General features: G+C 39.2%; 2 protein-coding genes across 2 annotated transcripts in view; one reads left to right on the top strand and one right to left on the bottom strand.

Annotated features, from left to right (window-relative positions):
* The window catches only part of LOC127570584 (aromatic-L-amino-acid decarboxylase-like), a 95430-nt gene extending 93229 nt beyond the window's left edge, over positions 1–2201 (top strand). Inside the window, exon 14 of the mRNA XM_052016272.1 lies at positions 2083–2201. Coding sequence (XP_051872232.1) covers positions 2083–2100 — 18 coding nt within the window. The 3' untranslated portion in view covers positions 2101–2201. The remainder of the gene's footprint in view (positions 1–2082) is intronic.
* The window catches only part of grb10b (growth factor receptor-bound protein 10b), a 135425-nt gene that overhangs the window by 9906 nt on the left and 97856 nt on the right, over positions 1–27663 (bottom strand). The window contains 11 exon segments of the mRNA XM_052016263.1: positions 2073–2160; positions 2262–2328; positions 3761–3877; positions 4076–4153; positions 4468–4566; positions 5790–5900; positions 7551–7688; positions 11588–11662; positions 23149–23194; positions 23196–23268; positions 27253–27409. Of these exon segments, the coding sequence (XP_051872223.1) occupies positions 2073–2160; positions 2262–2328; positions 3761–3877; positions 4076–4153; positions 4468–4566; positions 5790–5900; positions 7551–7688; positions 11588–11662; positions 23149–23194; positions 23196–23268; positions 27253–27409 (1049 nt within the window).

Below are 27663 nucleotides of genomic sequence, written 5' to 3'. Positions count from 1 at the left end.
ATTTCTCCTGTTTTTACCGTGAAGAAAGACAAAGTCTTCAGAACTTGAGATCGTTAATGGGGATGTCTTGGGAAGAGTCTGCAGTACAGCAGAGGAGGTGCTGGATGTTTTAAAAAGTATAAAGGTAGATAAATCTCCAGGGCCTGATCAGGTGCATCCAAAAATACTGTGGGAAGCTGGAGAAGAAATTGTGGGAGCCCTGGCTGAGATATATGCAGCATTGTTAGTGACGGGTGAAGTGCTGGAAAATTGGAAGGTGGCTAATATTGTGCTTTTATTCAAGAAGGGCTGCAAAGAAAAAACTTGGGATATTAGACCAGTAAGCTTAACATCTGTGGTAGGTAGACTACTGGAAGGGATTCCGAGGAATAGGATATACATGCATTTGGAAAGACAGGGGTTGATCAGGGATAGTCAGCATGGCTTTGGACATGGGAGATCATGACTCAAGAATATGATTGTTTTGAAGTAACCAAAGTAGTAACCAAATGAGGCCAGGGTGGTAGATGTAGTCTAATGGACTTCAGCAAGGCCTTTGATAAGGTTCTGCAAGGTCGGCTGCTATGGAAAGTTAGATTGCATGGGATCCAGGGAGAGCTGGCTAATTGAATACACAATTGGCTTGATGGTAGGAAGCAGAGGATGATAGTGGAAGGTTGTTTCTCGGACTGTGACTAGTCGTGCTCCCCAGGGGTCGGGGCTAGGCCCATTGCTATTTGTCATCCATATCAATGATTTGAATGAGAATGTACAAGGCATGGTTAGTAAAGTCGCAGACATCACCAAAATAGGTGGTGTCGTAGACAGTAAAGATGGTTATCAGGATTTACATAGGGATCTTGATCAGCTGGGTAAGTGGGCCAAGGAATGGCAAATGGACTTTCACAGTGAATGGTAAGGCCTGGGGAATATTGTAGAACAGAGGGATCTAGAAGTATATGGTTCCCTGAAAGTGGTGTCACCAGGGTGGTGAAGGCGGCTTCTGGCATGCTGGCCTCCATCAATCAGGTCATTGAATATAGAAGTTGGGATGTTATGTTGCAGTTGTACAAGATGTCGGTGAGGCCGCATTTGGAATATTGTGTTCAATTTTTATCACCCTACTACAGTAACAGATGCCATTATGCTGGAAAAAGTGCAGAGGAGATTTACAAGGATGTAGCCAGGACTCGACAGACTGAGTTATGGAGAGAGATTGAGACTATTATTCATTGGAGCATAGGAGAATGAAGGGTGATCTTACAGAGGTGTATAAAATCATGGGGGGCATTGACAGGGTGAAGGTCCACAGTGTTTTTCCCAGGGTTGGGGAATCAAGAACTAGAGGACATAGGTTTAGGATGAGAGGGGAGAGGTTTAATAGAAAACCAATGGTCAGTATATGGAATGAGCTACAAGAGGAAGTGGTTGAGGCAGGTACATTAACAACATTTAGAAGGCACATGGACAGGTACATGGATAGGAAACATTTAGAGGGATATGGGTCAAACACAGGCAAATGGGACAAGTTTAGATGGGAGTCTTGGTCAGCATGAACCAGATGGGCTGAAGGGCCTGTTTCTATGCTCTATGGCTCTAAGACAGACACAAAGTAATTGTTTAATTCCTTTGCCATTTCCTGATTCTTCATTATACATTCTTCTGTCTCTGTCTGTAAGAGGCATAACACTTCCACTTGTTAGCCTTATTCTTTATGCACACCTATACAAATGTTTAGTCTGTTTTTATGTTTTTTACCAGGCTACTTTCACCTCGCTTTATCAATTCCTTGGTTGTCCTTTTGAGTTTTAAAATGCTCCCTATCCAACTTTATTCACCTCTTCCTTGGGTTTAGCACACTTGAAAATCTATGAAAATCATTTGTCACAAACAGAAAAAGATAAAATGCATAGAATAATTACATTTTGAAGAATTAGCAACAGTTTTGCACAACTGTTTTTTTGTTATAATTAGTGATCTTCAAGTTTCTGAAAAGATTTGTTTGCTTCATAACAGTACATAGATAAATTACATTACAGAGACTTTTTTGGATTATGGAGCATAACACTTATCTCCTTTTATTTTTTTCTTACCCATCCACAGGGCCATGCTTTTCAATAATACTATGAGCTTCTTTACGAGTGATGCGTCCATGAAACCACGGTTGAGTCCTGTGAATAGCTGGATATTTAAACAAATCAAGTTTAAAATTTCAAACTCTGGGAGGCTTCTAACAATAAATATCTGAATAAAATCAAACTTTCAATTTACATACAACTTACTGTGACTGAGCGTGGGAGGATGTAAAGGACTTGAACTACCCAATGTGTTCATGCGTTGACTACGTTTCTGTCAATTAAACCATTAAATGGAAATTGATGTTAAATAATGCTGATATTGTAAGATGCTTCATTCTAACATTTAAACATTAACTTAGTAAGTATTAATATGTCTCAAAATCATCCTATATAACTGAAGTATAATCACACTACTTTCGTATTCAGTTCTCCTTGTGATAACAATAACATTCTGTTGGCTTTCCTAATTACTTGCTGTATCTACATCCTAGCTTTGTGCAAATCATGCAGTATACCCAGATCCCTCAGAGCTTTGCATTTCTCAGCATTTAGGTAACTTGTTTTTTTTTATTTTCCTGCCAACAAACAATTTCACATTTTCTTACATTATACTCATTTGCTGGATCTTTCCCCATTCAGCTGAATCTATATCCCTTTGTAATCTTCTTATATTCTCTTCATAACTTATTTTCCTACTTACCTTATCAGGAATTTTAGCAACAATGCCTTCAGTCAATTCATCCAAGTCATTTATGTAAATTGTATCAGGTTGATTCCTGGCATCAATCTTGTGGCATACCACTTGTTACACTTTTCCAACCAGAAATAATTTATTTGTGCTGTTTCCTGTTAGCCTGCCAATTTTCTATCCATGCCAGTATATTACCTCCTGAACCATGAGTTTATATTTTCTGCAATAACCATTGGTGTGGCATCTTATCATATCTTATGGAAAGATAATTACAAATCTGGTGGAAATGCTGATCACTATAATATAATAACATACAAGCTGAAGAACTGGTTGGAGATACTATAGATGTCAACCCATGTTTGCCAGAAAGAATTAATTTGAATTATTTGGCACACAATGCTGTAGATTTTGTCCAGCTTTCTTGTTTCACACAAGATTGCTGAAAATGTTAGGATGTGGAAACTGATCAGGTTTTGATTAAAATTCACCCTTGTAGCACACAAAATGTTGTGCTGGGATATTTCTAGGCCATGGACTTTAAAGTTCAAGACCAATATTTTTGGAAAAACTGTATGCATATTGTGTCAAATTACAGTAAAAGCTCTTATCTGGCACATACTAGATTAATCAAATATGCCAATTCATTATATATATATATATATATATATATATATATATATATATATATATATATATAGAGAGAGAGAGAGAGAGAGAGAGAGAGAGAGAGAGAGAGAGAGAGAGAGAGAGAGAGAGAGAGAGAGAGAGAGAGAGAGAGAGAGAGAGAGAGAGAGAGAGAGAGCGCGAGAGCGAGCGAGCGCGAGAGCACGCTGTTCTATTCCCTCTGAAATACCATTTGCAAGAGTGTATTGAATTACAAGTACCAGGCAACCAAGCTTTTAATAAAGGAAGTGCAACAAAAACAACACTGGGCTATTATTTCAAACATCCAGTCTTTTTCGAACCTCTCAATAAATTTCAAAGGAATAAAAAAAAGTGGGAATTCCTTTACCCTCCATGTTTGACCTTCTTCGACAGCTGCACTTTGGGCCTCTGCAGGATCTTCAATAACACGACCTGTCTGACCAGAGAAGTCCATAGCTACCAAAGAATTTTCCGATATGCTTCTCTGAAAATTAATGAGTGTATAAATAACACTTTGAAAGCAAGTTTCTCTCACAATACTGGAATATTTCTTAAAAAACTTACCATATTGATGGGAAACAAATAGTAAAAATTCAAGAGAGGAAAAATAAGAATTTAAACTCCTCCCCCCCACCAAAAATGTCATATCATGTCAAATTTGACAAAATGTCAAATATCATACCGCTGGTGTGGAAAAGTGAGATAGCAATGTTTTCCTCTGTTGAGGTATCCGGAAGTTCTGGTACAAAAGAATTCCATACTACAGAAGAAAAATAAGGGAAAAAAATTGCTCATTGCATTCTTTAAACCAAATTCATGTAAAAAATTACTTTTACGATATCACAGTAACTATACATGTATTTCCTAATCAAGGATTGTTATTACAATATCTACAATTAAGACTCAAAATTACAAGCAAGTCAGAACCAATTGATCCAGTAAATTACATTAAGCTTGCACCAAGTTAATGACAAGCAAAGCAGAAAGTGAGCTCCGAATTTAGAAGAAAATAAGTTAAAAATAAGTAAAAGGATTTGGTGGTATCATTAAAAAGTGAGAGAAACAAAGGAATACCTTAAAGAGTCGAAAAGCTGTCATCCAACATGTCCTAGTCTGTTCATCTTCTGCACAAAACAACCGAAGGTCTTTTGTTTCATTTCTCATTTTCATGGGCTACATTAAACGAGAAGCAATAGCATGACTTTTTTTTAAGAATACTGAAGATTTCATTTTAGTTCATTGAAGACAAGACTAATCATTTACCTTTTCTGAAAGAAAATGCACACACGGCAGCATACAGCTTGAAGCATTGATGAATGGAATGGCTTACTACAGATAGCCAATGAAAATCTGGATCTGGAGACTGTATTTGGAACAACAGATCCTAAGTGCTTTAAATTAAGGTAACCTCATAAAAAAACATAGGTAATGAGGGCCCTTTCAGAGTTTTGGATAACTACATATCGAAGAGTGCCAGCTCAGAAGTGAAAAGAGCATTTGGCAACACAGCATAGTATATGGGAACTGAGAACTTCCTGGAGTGTGTTTTTCAGGAGGTGACTATGCCACAACCAACTTCAGGAGAATATTTTGCCCAGCAAGGTAAGGAAAATTATCAAGTTTAATGAATTTATTATAATACTGTTTCCCATCATGAAACAACTAATTAAAAGGGTGTTGGGTGGGCTGGTGCCAATTCAGTACCAAAGTCCTGAACATGCTGGAAGCAATAGGAAGGATGCAGAGGAAATTTATGAGGATGTTACCAGGACTGGAGAAATAGACTGGGCTGGGGTTGATTTCTTTGAGGGGTATGAAATTGAGAGACACTTAAAAAAGTGAAATAGGCCTTAGCTGTTTAACAGAGTGTACTAACTGCTGAGTGTTTCCAGCATTTTCCATTTTTATTTCAGATTGCCTGCAGTTATTTTGATTTTCATTAGCAGCTTTAGCATTGGCTAAGTATACCTTGTATTGCTTTCATATGACTCCAAGTTCTTAAATACAGCTGAATGATTTTTTACTGTTCACCCCAATGACTGGAACTGATAGTACCTTAACCAAAAGTTGGCTGTGGTCTGTAACATTGTCACGTCAGACTGCTTAGAGGTAAAGCATGGAGCATAAGCCCACAATAATGACAAAAGACTGCCAGTAACTGAATACATGCACGTACATTGTGCCATTTGTTATTTTCTACATAGCTTTATTTCACTAAAGCTGATCAAAAAGTACTTCTAGAATACTTTGTGATATGAACAATTAAGTGAATGTGTACTCAAAATGTACTCATTCTGCTTGGAGGAAAAAATAAATGTTAATACAATGATAGGTTTCTATGAAATGAAGCAAACTGAAGTATATGCAGAAATAACCTCATTAGAAAAAAAAAATACCTTTATACAGAAACCATAGTCAGTTGGTGCACTGTATGTTTTCTTTCCAGCTATTAATGAAAATACATTATTATCTTCAATGTCAGCTAACAGCTGCAGATGTCTTGGTTCCTGTGCAAATGACAACATGAAAATATTTAGTATTTGTGAAACAGCTGCCAGAAACTTAATTTTATTCTTGAAAAAGTTGTTTGGACAAAACTTTTAAAGTTCACATAATTATGCAGAAAAAATATGATGTTTCAGACTAGAAGATTCAACAGCCAATGAAATGGCAATGCCAACAGCAAACAACTTTTAAACTGTAGAATGGGTGTATTAAATTGTGTTTAAATTATTAGACTCACTAGACAAAGAACTAATATTTACAGAATTGTTACCCAACATGGAACTTGCATGTCAGGCTAAATATTTTTTCAGAACTAAATTTAATTTCATTTGCAAAATCATTTCTATCAAAACCATTTTTCAACTGAGTATTTTTGATTGCCATTGCAACATAAGAGAACTGAAACTTCAGGCACAACAATGAATCACTTCATGTGAAACCTAGTATACACAAAAACTTTGAAATTGCTCATCGTTTCTTTCTTGCTCGTTTCCTCTTAGTTCCCACATGCCTGAATCCTAAAATTGTTATTTTTCTAGATTCTATTTCTATCCTGCCTTGCTCAAAAGATCCTCTTCCTACTTATCTCTTGACCACCCAACTTCCTCCTGTTAACTGATACTATTGACAAGAAAACAGTTCCTTCTTGAATGTTGTTCTCCACTCTTTCAAATCTGTCATCATCCACCTTTGTAAAAAATACACTACCCTTCACACTTGCAAATTACCATTCTCTATCTACTTTGCTTTCCTAATCAAAAGTCCTGAATTTGTTGCTGGCTACAAATTATTTCTCATAATTCAATAAATGAATCTCCTAACCCGATTCCAGCCATGCAACAGTATTGAAACTGCCCTTGTCTTAGTCCAAAGTAACTGGAAACGTGATAAACAATGCTTCTGTGCCCTTCGCAACCTAAGCACAACCTTCAACACAACTGGATATTCCAGTCTCCTCCAGTGTTCATTGGAATGTCTATCTTCCTTACTTTGACTTGTTTCAATTCTTATTCACCCACCATGCAAGCACTTGGCTAACTGCACTGGTTCTGACAAAGACTTAGTTTCAAAATTTTCACAATTCTTGTCACCAGAACCTTGTCCCACTATTTCTAAAATATTGCTTAGTTATATGAACACTTCAATTTTTTGCTCATCCGCCATTTTAATTACACAACCATTCTACTGGGTTCTATACTCTCAAACAATTTTTCCCTAAAATGCTCCATGATTGGCATTTAGGAAGAAATTGACTTTGAGGAAACACAAATATATTGAGGATATATGCATGAAATTCTAATCTTATTGGCATGTACAATCAGGCAATATAACTCATTGAATAATCATATAATCTCTAGCCTTTAGGAAAGGGATGCTGTGATCAAATAAACGTTAAATGTGTTCATGTTATGCATCTTTAAACTGTGCAGTTTTTCCTTGCTCCTACAATCTACAAGTTTTATAATGAAGAATTTGCATTATCGTACAGCTGTCTCCATATTGTCTCATCAGAATTACAGAATTACAGAATCACATTTCGCCCATTGCTTTGGTATTAGCTTCTTGATTGTGCTATTCACTTCAAACTAGGTGATATCCTATAATACAAGCCTTCAAGGGCCTCAGTAGGAAAACCCTAAACAGTATCTTACCTTTGAAGCTCCTTTTGAGGAGAAGTAAAGACCTGACCTTCGTAAAAAAACACACAGTTTCTTCCAAGACTTTTTCCCCAATTCTTTCACATGCAAGGATCCTTGAATTTCTGGGCAACTGCTGGAGTTCAAGAAGTTCTGTAACAAGATTAACACCAGCGATATATTTTGAAAACTAAATCTAAAAACATTTCCATTCTAAAGTGGCTGTATAAATCTTTGTGGAGAGCAAGAGTGGATGGAGATATGCACGATTTAAGAGAGCTGCAGACTACCCACTGCATCAGTTCCATTGCTTTATTATCCTGCTGACATATTAAACCTCAGAACCCCAGAATCAGAATTATCATCACTGAAGTATGTCATGAAATTTGTTGCTTTGCGGCAACAGTAGAGTGCAAAGACAAAATTTCTATAAATTACAAAATAAATAAATAGTGCAAACAAAAATAACAAGGTAGTGTTCATGGGTTCACGGACTGTTCAGAAATCTGTTGGCAGAGGGGAAAAAGTTGTTTCTGTACCATTGAGTGTGGGTCTTCAGGCTTTTGTACCTCCTCCTCGATAGTAGTAACACAAAGAGGGCATGCCCTGGATGGTGAGAGTCTTTAATGATGGATGCCACTTTGAGGCACCACCTCTTGAAGATGTCCTTGATGGTGGGGAGGGTTGTGATGGAGCTGGTTGAATCTACAACCCTCTGCAGCTTCTTTCGATCCTGTGCATTAGAGCCTCCATAGGTGGTGATGCAACCAGTCAGAATGTGCTCCACTGTATATCTGCAGAAATTTGTAAGAGTCTTTAGTGACATACCAAATCTCCTCAAACTCCTAATGAAGTAGAGCTGCTGGCATGCCTTTTTCATGATTGCATCAATGTGTTGGGCCCAAGGTAGATCCTCTGAGATGTTGATGCCCAGGAACTTGAAATTACTCACCCTTTCCACCGCTGACCCCTCACTGAGAACTTGTGTGTGTTCTCCCGACTTCCCCTTTCTGAAGTCCACAATCAATTCCTTGGTCTTGCTGACGTTGAGTGCAAGGTTGTTGTTGTGACACGCTCAAGCAGCCAATCTATCTCACTCCTGTACGCCTCCTTGTCGCCATCTGAGATTCTGCCCAACAACAGAGGTGTCATTGGCGAATTTATAGATGGCTTTCGAGCTGTGCCTAACTACACAGTCACGAGTGTAGAAAGAGTAGAGCAGTGGGCTAAGCACACATCCGTGAGGTGCACCTGTGTTGAATGTCAGTGAGGAGGAGATGTTACTACTGTTCCACACTGACTGTGGTCTCCAAATAAGAAATCGAGGATCCATTTGCAGAGGGAGGTACAGAGGCCCAGGGTTTGAAGCTTGTTCATTAGTACTAAGGGGATGGTGGTGTTGAACTCTGAGCTGTAATCGATAAACAGTGGCCTGCCGTATGTTTTGCTGTTGTCTAGGTGCTTCAAAGCAGAGTGGAGAGCCAGTGTGATTGCATCCACTGTAGACCTGTTGTGGCAGTAGGCAAATTGCAGTGGGTCCAGGTCCTTGCTCAGGCAGGAATTAATTCTAGCCATGACCAACCTCTCAAAGCACCTCATTACAGTAGATGTGAGTGCTACTGGGTGATAGTCATTGAGGCAGTTCATCCTGCTCTTCTTGACTGATGCCCTTTTGAAGCAGGTGTGAACCTCTGACTGCAGCAGTGAGAGGTTGAAGATGTCCTTGAACACTCCAGCCAGTTGGTCAGCACAGGTTTTCCGTACCTTGCCAGGTACACCATCGGAACCTGACGCCTTGTGAGGGTTCACCCTCTTGAAGGATGTTCTGACGTCGGCCACCAAGACAGACATCACAGGGTCACCAGATGCCATGGGGATTCACACAGGTGTAGTGTTGTTCTCCCTTTCAAAGAGGTGTTGAGCTCACTGGGGAGTGAAGCATCACTGCCATTTATACTGTTAGGTTTCGCCTTATAGGAAATAATGGCAGGCAAACCCTGCCACAGCTGTTGTGCATCTTATTGTGACTCTAACTTCACACGGAATTGCCTTTTCGCTCTCATGATGGGCTTCCGTAGGTCATACCTGGACTTCTTGCAGGACCTCTGCCGTTCTTCTGCTTTTGAAACCATTATTCGTGCTACTGTCATCTCTAGATCTATTCCAAATTCCCTTGATTAGCTTTGCATTTTCCATCTTCTAAGTTTCAGTTCATGCAAAATGCTGCTGCCTGTGGCATATCCCACATTTATTCCTACAATTTTTGAATTAATCAAGTTAAATATATTTAAATGCTTTGCGAAGTTAATAATTTTGGTCACTTGATTGATTCCAGGTTGGCCCTGTACTTACTGGAGTTGAGAAGGATGAGCTATGATCTCATTGAAAAACAAGATTCCGAAGGGATTAACAGGGTGGATGCTGGGAGAGCATTTCCTCCAGTGGGGTTAGGCAGAATTAGGGGGGCAGAGTTTCAAAATAAAGAGTTGCCCATTCAAGGTGGAGATGTGAATTCCTTCTTGGACGACCAGAATCTTTGGAATTCTCAACCCGAGAGCACTCTGGTAAGAGAATTGTATATATTGAAGTTAGACTCTTGTCAGGCATTTAAACTAGAGCCGAGTCAAAGGGCATGGCGAGAGAACAGGAAAATGGTGTTAAGGCCAAGATAGGTTCCGCCATGATCTTATTAGAAGGTGGAACAGGCTCAAGAAATCTACTGGCCTATTCCTGCTCCTGTTTGTCATGCTCTTAAATGTATTTAACTGTTTTTCCCTCTTTGCTTTTTCATGTAATTGGGCTTTAATTCTGTTTCAATGTCTTTAAAGTGCTCAATAATTTTGGCAATCATAAACATTACAAATACTAACAGTTTTGGATAATATAAAGCATGGAATGTGGTATGTGTGGCTGTTAAAGCATTTCTGGGGAGCCAGGTTTGCTATCAAATGTAAGACCACCATGCACGGTATAGTGCCTTTCCAATCAGGAACTAGCTCCAGGTTGTCTGGCAAACCAGACAGGTACATTTCACGGACCACTGATCTATTAGTTTGGCCCTTGTATATCGACATTGATCTTGGTCCACTGGTGTCTGCATTTATGATCATTATGTCTGAATTGCATCTGGCCTTGTCCCACAATAGCACAAAATTTTTCAGCCTGCTTGCCACCAGACACTATTTTTCTTACTGTGCCTTTGTGAAATTTTGTCTTTTCACCCTCCATGCAAACCTCCAAACAACTGTACCACACTTGCTGGAATTTTTTCCCTAAATCCCTATGCTTCTCAGCATGTTTTATGAATATCTTCAAAAATCCTGACTCCTTGGTCACAATTTTGATCATCTCCCAGAAACTTAAAAGTAACATTTTTGGTTGATTAATTCCCAATGAAGCACCCTGTTTGTTTTTGAATATATGCTGAAGTGACAATAGAAATACAAGTAGTTGTTCAGCATAATTATTTCTGAAATTCACAACATACTTGGAGTTGTGCTTTTGTTCTATCCTTCTTTCCTAATAAGCTTGAAATCTCTCCTTTTCAACATAGATCCAATTTCCATTTAGGGTTGTAAATATCTATTATTCTATATTTACAGATACATGGGAAGCAAAAATTAAAGAGCAAGGAAACAGGATAAAAAACAAGAAGTCTCAAAAAGGCTCAGTACACAAATCCTATTAATATTATCATATCTCACAGACTTCAATATACATGCACAAGATATTTTTGTCACTCTACCTGTAACCTCTTTTTTTAAATATACAAGGTTGGTTGACATTCATTTAGAAAAAAAACTATGGAATATTCCAATTCTTTCAAACAAAACAATGCTGCCATACTTGCCTACAAGTCCTCATCACCTTGAAAACTAACATTTCTACAAAAACTTCTGATCCATCTAAATTTTTAAGAACCTTAAACTGCAATACTTACCTTCCAAAAATATGATTTTCTCCAAAATTCTGCTTGCGGTTACCAATGAAAAAAGACTTCCATATTCACAAAAAAACTTTGTGCAACATTTCCAAAAACATAACCAGCCTACCTGCATGAGCTGTGAATGTGGATTACTTCCATTTAATTCCTGGCAACAGGACACCATCTGCTCCGGAAAGAAGCTCTGTCCAAACAAATAATACTATTCAAAGACTGGCCCATATACATATTTCATTAAACACTCTACATGTGCCCTGGGAACTTCTCACAAATATACCATAAACTAAACATTTTAAAGTCAGTAGAGATTTGGTTATTAAACTTATTTTCCCTGTAAAGACTAGACAGGTTTTTACAATAATCCAGTTTCATGTTTCAGTCCAGATCCAACTAGCAAGCCACAAATCTAAGGCTTGAACTTCTTAAGCATGCTCAGGATTCCTACTTTATTATCCCAGCAGAACAAATTAACAAGGGACAAATACAATAAACCACGACAATCCACTTTCTGATTGGTTGGAAATTCTGATGCCTTGGCAAGTGGTTTCTCATGCTCCCTTCAACTTTTAAACTTTCTGGGAAATTTATTATACAACTTTATAACAGCTAAAAACAAAATGTGAATTTAAAAAGTGTATTTGGGTATTAATAGGAGTACTATCCAATAGTCAGGAAAATCTGCCATATCATTGGAGTTTTGCTGCATCAGCTATTAAAACAGCAAGTGCTGGAAGCACTCAGCCATCAGGCTGCATCTTTGGAAAGACAGAGTTAAACTCTGATTAACATTAACTCTGTTTCTCTCTCCCCACAGACATTGCTGACCTATTGAATTGCCAGCATTTCTGTTTTTTTAAATTCAGATTTCCAACTTTTGCATTTTGAGCTCTTGCAGGTAAGCATTGCTAATTACAACTGGTTTCCATCGTGGGGTGCTGGAACATGGTTGGAACTCAGTGCCCAAGCTTTTACACAATAATGCATTCAGTTTCAATACACAGCATTTTGTGAAGATAACTACAGAAAAGAACTTTACATATAAGTAGCAAAATGAAAATCTCATGAGACATAAATTAACAACATGAACAATTCTGAAAATGAAATTGTTAGCAGACTGATTATGTTAGTAATCCAGAGATCCTGAAAAAGAATCTGGAGATGCAAGGCAACCTGGGAACTTACAATTAAACTAAAAATAGAAAAAGACTTAACTAATGATTAGTAATCATGACCACAAAACTGGAGAAACCCCCTTGTTCTTTGGCAGGGAAAATAATTACCACCAAATCTAGAATGACTGGCATCTGACTCCAGACCCAGAACAGATGATCAACTCTGAAATGCCCTCTGAAATAGCCTAGCAAGCTGTTCTATTACACCAAATCAAAATGCAGCAAAAATAAAACTGGTTTGGATGTGCCAACCCTGTCAACAGATTCCTTCTCATAAACAACTGGGGACCTGAGCCTAATTTAGGAGAGCTGCCTAACAGACTTGTCAAGCAAAAGCACAGGTAGCAGCACAGATCTCTCAGAGATGATGAGACAGTGAAGACTCCTCTTCATGTTGTATGGTACTGCTACAATACTAACTATACTGGATTAGCAGGACTGCACATCATGAGGCACTGAGTATCTTCAGGAGCAGTACCATCGTATTCCCAGTGATTTAATAACATATCAATCACATGATCAAACTTGATTCAATGTGGGAAGGATGAAAACAACATGCAAAGAGCAAGATCAGACATAGCTAAAAATGAAAAGCCAATCTGGTGAAGCTAAAATAAAGAATTATTTGACAATTAAGTAGCAAAAGCAGTTTGCTCTTGACAACAAATCAAGGCTCTGCAATCCTGTTATAGTCATGAAGGGTAGTGGACAATTAAACAATTGATCAGAAGCCCACCCTCAAAAACAGCAGAGGGCAGCAGACAAGTACAAAAGCGTTGATGGAAACTTGACCATGTTCAGCTGGAAGTGATAATGAATGAGCCATCTTGACTTCATCCTGCAGTCAGCATCACAGAAACTAGCTTGCAGTATTTCAGTTCACTCCTCATGATTCCAAGAAATGACTGTGCACTGGATATAGCATCACCGACTTCCATACTAACTTCCATACTGCATTTCCAGTACAACTCACCAATGTACATCCTGAAGGACAAACCCGATCTACCATTTAACTCTTCATCATCAATGTGTTGTAAAGTATGATGGGTAGTACTATCAAAGAGCCTTTCCATCATACATTCAGTTGAAGAAAAATGACTTTGAATAGAATTGAGGATTAGAGTAGCATAAAGAGGTCATGTGGTCCATTGGCCAAATGCTGTTCTTGGAGAGCTTTAATTAATCTCAATCGCATTCTTTCACCCTGCAATCATTCAAGTTTTTATTCAATTCCCTTTTTAAGGCTCCATTGCATCCATATCTAACACTGCATCAGGTGTGCATTCTCAATTCTAAATAACGATAGTATTTTTTTCCCCTCACATTACCTATTACTTTCAATCTGTGCTCTCTAGTTAGGGATCCTTCAGACACCAGAAATTGTTTTCCTATAAACAAATGATTCATGATTTTAAACACTACTTTCCTCTGAGTCTTCCCTGCTCTAAGAGAAAATGTCTGCATTGGTTGTCATCTTTCAAAATTCCTGGATTCTGGAAAAGTTCCAGCAGATTGGAATTAATAAAGCACCTCTAATGCAGCAAATATAACACCTCTGTTTAAGAAAGGGAAAGAGAAAGTAGGGAACTACAAGCCTATCATCAGTCATCAGGAAAATGCTGGTACCTGTTATTAAGAAAATAATTAGACAGAGTCAACATGACAATAAAAGGGAAACTTTGTTCAATAAATTGTGAGGATGTAACCAGCAGAGTAGGCATAGGAAGAACCAAAGGGCATTTACTGAGGCACCACATGAAAGCCCTCACATGTACTAAGGGCTCATTCAAGTTGGCAAACTGTAACCAGTGACGGGCCTTAGTTATCAGATTGTGCATTAATGACATACGAAGGACCTGAGTTTTACATACAGGCAAACCCTGTGTTACAGGGGGTTGCATTCCTAGAAAACAGTCCATATCCTGATTTTCCATAACAAGAAGCTGCATCATCTGCCATGTCAAGAAATGCGGGTTGAAAAAAAATTGTATTTATTTACCCTTTTTCATATGAATTTACCTTTTCGTACGAATTCCATGAGAGCGAATTTTATTCCATATCTCAAATTTTTGGATAGTGATTTGTGAATTCTATAAGGGCGAATTTCCATTATCCAAATGGCCGTAAACATGGGGGGGTGGGGGGGGGGGGGGGGAAATCACCTGTATTCAAGTTTGCTGATGTGAAGATAAGTGGGAAAGTAAGTTGAGAAGAAGAAACAAAAAGTCTGCAAAAGGGTGCAGACAGATTAAATGAATGGGATTAAAAGATGGCAGTGGGAGAATAATGACAAATGAAAGGTAGGAACAACAGAAAAATAAATTATTAAAATGGTGCAAGATTGATGCTGGTGTTCAGAAATATCTGGCTGCCATTTTAAAATTACTAAGTTAGCCAGAAAGTAATCAAGGTAAATGTAGACTTCCTGAGGCATATCAACATTATGAAGAAGATGTTGGCAGTTTTAAAGTGCATAAACGTGGATAAGTCCCTAGGGCCTGACCAGGTGTATCCTAGGACATTGTGGGAAGCAAGGGAAGAGGTTGCTTGGAATACATGGGATCCAGGGTAAGACAGCAAATTGGATACAAAATTGGCTTGGATGCCAGTGGGTAGTTGTGGAGGGTTGCTTTTCAGATTTGAGACCTGTAACCAGTGGTGTGCCAGAGGATCGGTGTTGGGTCCTTTATCGTTCATCATGTAAGTCAATGATTCCAAAGAAAATGTAGGTAGCACAATTAGTAAGTTTGCATGTGACAACAAAATTGGCGGTATAGTGGACAGTGAAGGTTGTCCAAGGTTACAACAGGATCTAGATCAACTGGGGAAGTGGGTGAAGGAATGGCTGATGAAATTTAACTCAGACAAGTGCAAAGTGATACATTTTGAGAAGTTAAACCAGACCAGGACACACAAGTGAATGGCAGGGTCCTAGGGAGTGTTGAACTGAAAGACTTTGGGTTACAATACATAGTTCCCTGAAAGTGGTGACACAGGTAGACAGTGTGGTGAAGAAGACATGTGGTATGCTTGCCTTTGTCAGCCAAGGCATTTGAGTATAGGAGTTGAGACGGCATGTCACAGTTGTACAAATTGTTGGTTAGGCTGCAGCTGGAGGATTGTGTGCTTCTGGTTGCCACACGATAGGAAGGATGTGATTAAACTTGAGGGTGTAGAAAAGATGCACAGGACAGTTGCCTGGAGTGGAGGGCTTGAGTCCAAGGACATGCTGGAACTGTTTTCCCTGGAATGAAGGAGGCTGAGGGGTGACCCTATAGAGAAATTTCTTCTTTCGAAGGGAAGTGAATCTCTGCAATTCTCTGCTTCAAAGGGTCATAGGGTGAAAGATTTATATAGCATGGAACAGGCTCTTCAGCCAAACTCATCTATGCCGACCAAGGCACCTTCCTGAGACCATAAAACATAAGAGCAGAATTAGGCCATTTGGCCCATCAAGTCTGCTCCGCCATTCAATCTCGCTTTAAATATACCCAATGACTTGGCCTCCACAGCCATCTGCGGCAATGAATTCCACAGATTCACCACCCTCTGGCTAAAGAAATTCCACCTCATCTCAGTTCTAAAGGGATGCCCTTCTATTTGGAAGCTGTGCCCTCTGGTCCTAGATTCTCCCATTATTGGAAACATCCTCTCCATGTCCACTCCATCCAGGCCTTTCAATATTCAGTAGGTTTCAATGAGATTCCCCCCTCTTCCTTCTAAACTCAAGTGAGTAAAGGCCCAGAGCCATCAAATGCTCTTCATTTGTTAACCCTTTCATTCACGGGACCATTCTTGTAAACCTCCTCTGGACTCTCTCCAATGCCAGCATATCCTTCCTTAGGTATGGGGCCCAAAACTGCTCACAATACTCCAAATGTGGTCTGACCAATGCCTTATAAAGCCTCAGCATTACATCATTGCTTTTATATTCTAGTCTTCTCGAAATAAATGCTAACATTGCATTTGTCTTCTTTACTACTGACACAACCTGCAAGTTAACCTTCAGGGAATCCTGCACTAGGACTCCCAAGTCCCTTTGCACCTTCAATTTCTGAATTCGCTCCCCATTTAGAAAATAGTCTACACCTTTATTCCTTCTACCAAAGTGCATGACCTTACACTTCCCTACACTGTATTCCATCTGCCACTTCCTTGCCCATTCTCCCAACCTGTCCAAGTCCTTCTGCAGACTCCCTGCTTCCTCAACACTACCTGCCCCTCCCACCTATCTTTGTATCATCTACAAACCTGGTCACAAAGCCAACAATTCCATCATCCGGATCATTAACATATAATGTGAAAAGCAGCGGACCCAACACCGACCCTGCGGAACACCACTATATACCGGCAGCCAACCAGAAAAGGCCCCCTTTATTTCCACTCTTTGCCTTCTGCCAGTCAGTCAATCTTCTATCCATGCTAGTACCTTTCCTGTAATACCATGGGCTCCTACCTTGTTTAGCAGCCTCATGTGCGGCACCTTATCAAGGGCCTTCTGAAAATCCAAGTAAACAACATCCCCAACTCTTTGTCTATCTGGCTTGCTACTTCCTCAAAGCATTCCAACAGATTTGTAAGGCAAGACCTCCCCTTAAGGAAACCATGTTGACTTTGGCCTACTTTATCATGTACTTCTTAAGTACCCCAAAACCTCATCTTTAATAGTGAACTCTAACATCTTACCAACCACTGAAGTCAATTTAACTGGCCTATAATTTCCTGACTTTTGCCTCCCTTCCTTCTTAAAGAGTGGAGTGACATTTGTGATTTTCCAGTCATCCAGAACCATTCCTGACTCCAATGATTCTTGAAAGATCACTAATAATGCCACCAAAATCTCTTCAGCTACCTCTTTCAGAACCCCGAGGCATAGTCCATCTGGTCCAGGTGACTTATCTACCTTCAAACCTTTCAGTTTTCCAAGCACCTACTCCTTAATAATAGCAACTACACTCACTTCTGCCCCCCGACTCCCTCGAATTTTGGCATGTTGCTGGTGTCTTCCACAGTGAAGACCGATGCCAAATACATTCAATTCGTCCACTATTTCTTTGTTCCCCATCACTACCTCTCCAGTGTCATTTTCCAGTGGTCTGATGTCCACTCTTGCCTCTCTTTTACTCTTTATATATTTGAAAAAACTTTTGGCATCCTCTTTTATATTATCGGCTAGCTTTCCTTCCTATTTCATCTTTTCTCCCCTTATAGCTTTTTAGTTGCCTTCTGTTGGTTTCTAAAAGCTTCCCAATCCTCCTGCTTCCCACTAATTTTTGCAATATTGTATGCCCTCTCTTTTGCTTTAATGCTGTTTTTGACTTCTGTCAGCCACAATTGCTTCATCCTCCCTCTAGAATGCTGCTTCTTCTTTGGGATGAACTGATCCTGCATCTTCCAAATTACTCCCAGAAACTCCTGCCATTGCTATCTTCCAAATTACTCCCAGAAACTCCTGCCATTGCTGCTCTACCATCATCCCTGCTGGGGTCCCCTTCCAATCAACTTTGGCCTGCTCCTCTCTCATGCCTCTGCAGTTGCCTTTACTCAACTGTAATACTGATACATCTGATTTTAGCTTCTCCCTCTCAAATAGCAGGGTGAATTCTATCATATTAATGATCACTGTCTCCTGAGGGTTCCATTACCTTAAGCTCCCTAATCAAAACTGGTTCATTGCACAGCACCAAATCCAGAATTGCCATTTCCCTAGTGGGCTCAACCACAAGCTGCTCTAAAAGCCATCTCGTAGGCATTTTACAAATTCCTTCTCTTGGATCCAGTACCAACCTGATTTTCCCAAACTACCTGCATATTGAAATCCCCCATGACCACCTTAACATTGCCCTTTTTACATGCCTTTTCTATTTCCTGTTGTAATTTGTACCCCACATCCTGGCTACTATTCAGAGGCCTGTATATAATTACCATCAGGGTCTTTTTACCCATCCAGTTTCTTAACTTTACCCACAATGATTCTACATCTTCTGATCCTATGTCACTTCTCGCTGATTTCATTTTTTACCAGCAGAGCCACCCCACACCCTCTGCCCAGCTGTGATCTTCTTTCAACCACAACTCTGACGCTCACAACGTCATACCTGCCAACTTCTACCTGCGCTATGAGCTCATCTACCTTATTTTGTATACTGCGTGCATTCAAATATAACACCTTCAAGTCCTGTATTCACCACCCTGCTTCTCAAATCTGAGCTAATCTCATTTGCCTGCATTTGGCCCATATGCTTTTAAACCTTATCTATCCAGGTACCTGTCCAAATATCTTTTAAACTCTGTAATCATACCCACCTCCACCTCTTCCCCTGGTAGTTCATTCCAAATACCCGCCACTCTTTGTGTGGAAAAACTTGCCCCTCACAACCCTTTAAATCTTTTCCCTCTCACCTTAAACCTATGCCCTCTAGTTTTAGACTCCCCTACCCTGGAAAGAAGACTGTAACTATCCACCTTATCTATGCCCCTAACAATTTTATAAACCTCTACGAGGTCAACCCTGAGCCTCCTTCATTCCAGGGAAAACAGTCCCAGCCTATCCAGTCCCTCCTTATAATTAAAGCCCTCCAGTCCCAGTAACATCCTTGTAAAACTTCTCTGCATCCTCTCCAGCTTAATCACATCCTTCTTATAGTATGGCAACCAGAATCACACACAATATTCCAGGTGTGGTCTCACCAATGTCTTGTACAGCTATAACGTGACCTCCCAACTCCTGTACTCAATGCCCCGTCCTATAAAGGCAAGGATAGTGGAGGCCAGATCATTAGATATATTTAAGGTGAAGATGGATAAATAATTGATAGATCGAGGAATTGTGGGTTATAGGGAACTTGCACAGAAGGTCAGCATGGACCGGCCATGATCATACTTAAAGGTGGGGCAGGCTTGAGGGGCCTAGTGGCCTACACCTGCTATTTTCTTGTGCTCTTAATAGCAGAATCTATAACTCAGATGCATGGTATCAGCAAAAAAGGTCAGCCACTTAAAACTGAAATTAGGAAGAACAACTTCTCCCAGAGCATTGTGAACCTTCAGAATGTTCTACCTTGGAGAAATGCGAATGCTGAGTCATTAAGAATGTTCAAGACAACGGATTTTTGGCTACAATCAGATCATCTGTGATATTACCATCTTATGTTCTTATATGAAAACTGTATCAATGAGTCAGATTGAATATTGGAAACTAATAATACTTAAGGAAGTGCATTTTACATACACCAAATCATGAAGAACATCAGACATCTTAAGAAAAATTACCATACCATTTTCTCCCTGACCCATTGTATGCCACCCCCCAATCACTCATCATCCAATGTTAGTCTTTTTTGTAGCACCACTGCCTTTGCATCACAACTGGTGGCCATGGTTTCAGTCTGGGCTAAAAGCTCTGGAAATTTCCTCTGAACTCCTTGCTCCCAAGACCTGACTAAAAAAAACCTCAAGTTTCTCATCACCCCAACTACTACCATCTTCTTTGGCTCAGAGTCAACTTTTGTCTAAATAAGTTTTGACATTCTCCGAGATATATTGGACCAAATAGTGTTGATTCTGTCCTGCCCCTTGGCAGTCTTTGCTAGGTTCACTAAATCTTTGCAACTGTGTGGCTCCCAACACACCAGTGGCATTGCTGCTGTGGCCCTTCCATGAGACTTAGTGACCTACAAGTGGCACATTATGGCCATTTGGCAGCTTGTGCTGTTGGAATGTATTTACCAAATGTCAAAGGTATTTGACCCCTTGGCTAGATCTTATAGAAAACTCCACATCTTACAGAAAACTCCTGGACTTGAATACGAGCAACAAAACCCCATATCAATAGATTTTTTTAAACTGGGCAGCACTTGTATGATAACTCTGAAATATAAGCAGCTTTTGAAGCATTCCCGAAAATCTACAACAGGAAGGAAAATAAGCCACACAGACTGAATAAATCAAACCCATCTATAAAATGTCCACACATTATTGATGCAAGAATAATGGCTCATCTCTGTCAAGAAACATGACACTAAATCCTACGCCATTTTATAAGTCAATGGTGAAAAGGCCAGAGGTTCACCATTATCCTTTCCCCAAAGCAATTTATGGCCAGCAACTGTATTTTTGTCAATATCCCTTATTTTGTCACTGGCACATGAGCACGTCACCTTGTCCTGGGTGAGTGGGAGGAAGGGAAACAAGGTGCTTACTTCCTATAATGATAAGGCCTTTTCATTCTCCATGCTGTATTGGAAAACAAGATCCTCATTTTATGTTTAATATCGATACTTAGAATAAACCCTAAAACATTACATCAAGATTCTGCTATTCTCCCAATTGAAAGCATGTTGTCAACTCCTGGCACTAAGCCAATTTTTTTTAAACTGTGGAGTGGAATGAGGTTTACAAAAATCTCACCAACTGGATCTACAGACTGCTTAAAATCACTGTTGCCTCATCACCATCTTGGTCTTTTCCCTTTACCCCCCTGGCATCTTATTGCATTTTGGGCAGCTTGCCCTGTTCCAACACTATCAACTTTCCATTAACATTTTTAATCTGTACAACCCACCCAAGTCCCACACCAGGTTTCTCACCTGGGTTCCTTTTGTGACCTCCAAAAAGTGACTCATCCTCTGTGATATCAACCAAGCTTGTGTCCTCTCATGAATTCAATGCCCCACGTTCAAAGCCTTACACTCTGACAATATTCATGCACATGCCCTCTATAATGCGATTTCATATGATATCTTTATTCTCATTGTATCAGTTGCAGAAAAGGTTATCACTGGTTATTGCTTTGTGTCCTTCACATCCTCCTCCTAAGCCCTCCTTTCTTTGACCTTCCCAGTAAAACTCTCCCTAGTCACTTAAAGTCCACTTTTGCATTTCCAAATAACTAGCTTTCAGCCTTCATCTGCCCAATACTCATACTACTGTCACCTACTTAAACTCTTTTATCCGTGATATCATTAGTCACTCCCGTCATGTTCACTGCTTTAAGTATGGCTTTATCTTCACAGCCTTGCATCCATGGGATAAATTAAAAACAGAAAATGCTGAAAACACTGCAGGTCAGGTGGCATCTGTTGAAAGAGAAATTGAGTTAATGATTCAGATCCCAGTCCCTTCATCAAATCTGGGAAAGAGGGTTCAGAAGGGAGATGGTTAGAGTGAGTAAGGGGTGATGAAATATTAAGGTGGTCAATGCCCTACTGACAGTGCGCAATCAGTAGATCTAAAGAAGATAATAGACCAGAGGTGCCCTTGGAATTCTAGAGATGGGTAAAGGAGTCCACTGTGTGGGGGTAAAGACTCTTGGCCAAAGAGATGAGCATGGAGGTGGTGGAAGAAGAGTTCAACATCATGTTGGAATTAAAATTCTTTAACATGGGGGCATAGGGGATGAATATGAAGCCTCTGCTGAGGATTCATGAGCAAAGAGGGGAAGATCAGAAGGGATGGTAGGAGTTGGAACTGGGAAGAGAGATGGGATCAGAGATAACCTAGGGAAAGAAAGGTCAGGAGGGGTTGTGGAACCTGTGGAAGTTTGCAATCTTTGAAGTCTGAAAGTAAGGAAAATGTTGGATGCTGCAGCAGAGAATGAAGTAGAACTGCAGACTGTGAATGCTTTGAGCATTTTATTTCAGAATTCCAGCATCTGCAGATCTTTTGATTTTCTTTTGATAAAGCTTTGATTGATTACAATGCAAAAGACGTTTTGCCACATTCACTGACCTTGCAAGACCATTTCCTACATTCTTTTGCCAAAACCTCTCTCTACAAGTACAAGGACAACTTCTGCCTTTTTTTTCTATTTATTTTCTTCTTAAACCCAGTCACACTTCAATATGCACTCACCAACAACTGCAATGGACATGAACTTCAATTCAAGATCATTATTTCAGAAGCCTTGGCCACATCTCTGCTCTTCTTTGGCCACATAGCCAAGTACGTCCTAAGTCTCCCACGATCATGTCCAGGAGCTGAAGTTTCCTTCCACACAATCATTTATGGCCCCTGCCAGAAACTGTCTGTTTATTATTAGCTTCATCTGTCTCAGGCCATATCTTACACTGGACCAGAATTATCACAACTTCAGCAACCTATTCATTCACTACATGATTTTCTGACCTTAAATAACCTGTCACAAAACTACTTTATTCCAGCTACTCAACATCATCCACTGTCCTCCTCCTTGGCCTAACTGCAATGTAATGACAGGAATGATCAAATAGGTATTTCACATTTGAAAATTTCAAAAATCAAATCTTTACAATTTCTGAAAATATGAAAATAGAATTTTTTTAAAAAGACAATGATTTTGTCAGCTATATGCTGTAGATTCAAACATGCTCATATTCAAATTTTAAATATTAGCTATCTTCTCAAATAGTAAAGACATTATAGCATAAGGTTTTATTTAATATAAACATGAACTAATATGTATTATTCAAAGACAATTAAGCCATCTTAAATAATGGTGAAAACCTGAATAGGTACTTACCACTGGATGCTTAAAAAATTCATATTTGGCATAGTTTTTCTGAATAAAATTTGCTTTCATTTCCCATTGTCCATGTGGATTGTACGTGCAATACAAGTTCATGATCCTCCAAACATCTTTCTGTAAATATGTTTGAGAATTGATGATGTGAATTTCTCAATTATGACAAGCAGAATCATGGAGATATGATAGCATATGAATGCTATTCTAATACTTAGCTGTGCACGCTCAGAACATAAAAAAATAAAAGAAGAAGCCATAGGGCCCTGAACCTGAACTACCATCCAGTAAGATAATGACTAATCTTTTCTTGACTTCTACTCCACTTTTCTGCCCAATTCCATAGCACTTGACCTCCGACTATTGTCTGAAAATAAGTGACAGCCAGTCTTCCAATGTCAACTGCTCTATCCCACAAATCAATATTCTCTGAACTGCCTGCAGAGGAAACAAATAATATCCCTCCTTAAAAATAGAGATTCTGAAACTCCAATTGAGAATGCAGCTGTAGTCTCACTAACAACTTTACAGTTATAGCAAGACTTCCCACTTTTATACTCAATTGTCCTTGCAATAAAGGTCAATATTCCACACACTTTCCTAATTACCTGCTGCTAACTTTGTTTCACATTCAAGGACATCCAAATCTCCCTCTACAACAGCATTCTGCAGTCTGTTTCCATGTAAACAATATTTTGTTTTTCTGTTGTTCCTACGAAAGGTTACATTTCTGCACATTTTACTCACTTGCTTAACATACCAATGTATCTTTGCATCCTCATGTTCTCACCCATCTTTTGATACAATACAATTGATCCCTTCACTAAAGTCAATCATGTAAATTATAAATAGTTGAGGCTCTAATATTGATCCTTGTGCACATCACTAATTTATCAACCTGAAAATGATGCATTTATTTTGACGCTGCTTTCTTCTCTGTCCAGGCGCATGCATCACCCCCAATTCCATGAGTTCTGTAATAGTAACATTTCACGTAGCAGCTTAGCAAATGCTTTTTGAAAATTCAAATACTCCACATCTACAGGTTTGCCTTAATCCTTTATAGTTACAGCTTCAAACTCCAATGAACTTGTCCAATGCAATTTTCCATTCATAAAGTCAACTTGGATTACATAAAGGCTTATCTTAAAAATATACTGCCACTACTTCCATTATCATGAGTTTATTTCTACCTTGAATGAAAAGCACTATGATGCTGGAAGAACTCAACAGGCCAAGCAGCATCTGTGGAGAAAAGCAGGCGGTCAACGTTTCGGGTCAGGACCCTTCTTCAGGACTGAAGATAGGAAAAGGGGAAGCCCAATATATGGGAGGGAAAAGCAGAGCAGTGGTAGGTGGACAAAAGAGGGGAGGCGGAGTGGGCACAAGGTGGTGATTGGTAGATGCAGTAAGAGATAGTGATAGGCAGGTGCAGGGAAGGAGAGGAGAGCAGATCCACCGGGGATGGGTCAAAGGTAAGGAGAGAAAGGAAAAAAAGGGGTTAAAAAAAAAGACAGTTGCCAGCAATATCTATTTTTATTTCAGATTTCCAGCATCTGCAGTTTTTTTTTTATTTTCAAGCCCACCATTGTAGTGCCTTCTGTAATATCTCAGCATGTCATTCAGGGGGCAATTATGGAAGGACAGTTAATGCCAACCTTGCTGGTGAGCATCTACATCTTGTAAGTGAATGAATAAAGTAGTGAGCTGAAGGATATATAAAAAAAGGGTCTTAAAATTGCTACCCTTGTTCAGCAGCAGAGGAACTGAGGAAAGGATGGCAATCAAAAACTGAAGATACTGGAATCAGAACTAAAAACAGAAAACAATGGAAACACAGCAGGTCAGGTGGCTTTTGTAGAAAGAGAAATAGAATTAATATTTCAGGCTGAACAGCCTTTGTCAGAACCAGGAGAGGTTCCAGGAAAGGGTCTTTGACCTGAAAAGTTAACTCTGTTTCTCTTCGTACTGATTCTACTTTACCTGCTCAGGCAAGGATTGAGTGGTGTAACATTGTGGACAGTCATAATAATGATACAAATGTGTATTCCAAAGCTTATATCAGAATCAAATTAGAATTAAGGTTGGTAGCAGTCAGGTTCAGTTTCAAGCAGTTACCAGGGAGTGGAATCAATGGTGACAGATAGGACTTAAGATGTGGATCAAAGACAACAGCATTTATCTTCCCAATTTTTATATGGAAAAGATAACTGTCCATCCAATATTAGAGGTTAAGCAGGCTTACAACTTAACAGACTTTGGAGAATTAATGGCAGGTCGAACTGAGGGCTGTTAGTATACATATGGCAAATGACACTGTATTTTATGGATCACATGACTGAAAGGCAGCACAGCAATAAGGAAAAAGGAGAGGGGCAATGAGAGATCCTTTGTGGCCAACAAGAGGTAATTTTCTGGTAATGACTGGATGGATAAGAATGGATAGATAAGGATGGCTGAGGGTAGATGCTGGAGAAAGATAATGTGGTTAACTATGACAAAACCTGGAGACAGATTAAGGAGGAAGAGGAAAAATAGATTAAAGCTGTCGCCATCATGTTAATGCTATGAGGAAAACAACCTGAGGATATTTGCAACATTTGACGCTAAAGAGATTCTTTATAAGCCTCCAAGAATTTCAAGCATTCCTTGCATCTTATCAGGACAAATTGCAGCAAGCACTCTGCATGAGTATACCAAGGAGGATTCATCATCCAAAAAAAAGGAGCATTTTGTTTATTTTAACCTCTATTCCGTGGGGTATATCCTCATTTCATACATTAATTTTATTAATTCCACCTTAAGCTTTATAATTATTGAAAAACTAGACAAATGAACTTATTGCCAGTTTATAGCATCAAAACATGTGCACATTTGAAATGCTTTCATAGGATGAAGAAGAACACAATCACAAAAGTCAAATTGAAAATCACAAGCTTTCATTAACTTGCACAAGTAGACAGATTTAAGTTTTTGTTTTATTTCTAATTCCAGTAAGGTCAGACAATTGTAGGGAAAATGCTTCAGGTTTTCATATTATTGAAACTTAAAAAAAATCAGATGTAATCAGCACAGATTTAATTTTTTTGTGCACAAGTGCTCCAGAGGTGTCCGTAAGTAGTTCAGAGATTTTTTCATGATACCTTTCTCCCACATCCTCAAGTATTATTTTACCATTGGCACTGTTTAATTTATAGTGAAAAATTATGAGTCCTTGCACGCTGTCTCCATCAGTGATGAACTCATTAACCCTGATGTGCACATCATAATTACCCACAATAAGCATGAGACTCTGAACTGCACACCAGTAATCAAAAGGGAGTTCATGGCTATGTACGAGAGAAAGTAATTTGCAGGGATACAGGGAGGTGAGGAGAGAACAAATGGACATATGGGACTGCTCCCCTAGGAGCCAGCATGAACCCAATAGACCAAATGGCCTCCTCCTTTGTTGTTTAAATTTTTTAAATTTAAATTTTATTTACAGCATGGTAACAGGCCCTTCCGGCCCAATGAGTCTGCACCGCCCATTTTAAACCCAAATTAAACTACCCGTACGTCTTTGCAATGTGGGAGGAAACCGGAGCACCCGGAAGAAACCCATGCAGACACAGGAGAACGTACAAACTCCTTACAGTCAGCGACGGGAATTGAACCCTGATCGCTGGCACTGTAATAGCGTCGCGCTAACCGCTACGCTACCGTGCTGCGCCGCCTTGACTAATGATGAATTAGCCAAGATAAAACCTGTTGAAGATTACAATTTAAACAAGAAAATCTCAAATTTAATTTCAAATCAGAAAAACAATAAATGGTACAAGTCAAAATATATTCCAAATATCACTTCAGCTCTATCAATGTTTGATGTACTCCTGTCCTCATTCAAAAGATTTTTCATATTTTACTACCACTATTCATCTTAGAAATAATTATTGCTATATTGATGTTTTAAAATCTATGACGCTCTGACAGCTAACAGACGATTTGTCAATTTTACTTTTGTTAGAAGTGCACCTGCCCCCCCATCAACGAAATACATCAACATTTGATGACAGTAATGAATAATGCCCCCTAAATTTATTCAGTATTACAAGACAATCTTACCTAGACCTAGATGCGGGTGATGTTCAATTAAAGTCCAGCTATTGTCATCAACACAATGGCATCTATAAATCAACAGCTGGCAGACATCTCTGGCAGTCTTGTCAGATGGAAGTTCAATTGCTTTGCTTGTTCCATCTTCACTAAAAACTTTAATAACCTATCATAAGAGGAAACAATGATTATTATACAATTAAAATATGAAGTAATGTAACCTATATTATAAAGATTAGTGCAATGAACAAGTACAGAAACATTACACTTACATCTGTGTCCAAAATTCTGAAGCCAATTTCCACAGTCAATTAAATTATTCAAAGTTACAAAACTGAAAACTAGGACCATAGTCTGCTCTCTTCCATTGGTTTTGAATGTTAGCTACAGAGAACTTAATTTTTTATCCCACCCTATTAA

This window comes from Pristis pectinata, chromosome 5 (genome assembly GCF_009764475.1).
Source record: "Pristis pectinata isolate sPriPec2 chromosome 5, sPriPec2.1.pri, whole genome shotgun sequence".
In the NCBI taxonomy this organism is placed as follows: Eukaryota; Metazoa; Chordata; class Chondrichthyes; order Rhinopristiformes; family Pristidae; genus Pristis; species Pristis pectinata.
Note: the sequence above shows the minus strand (reverse complement) of the source record. Positions and strands in the feature narration are given on the sequence as shown.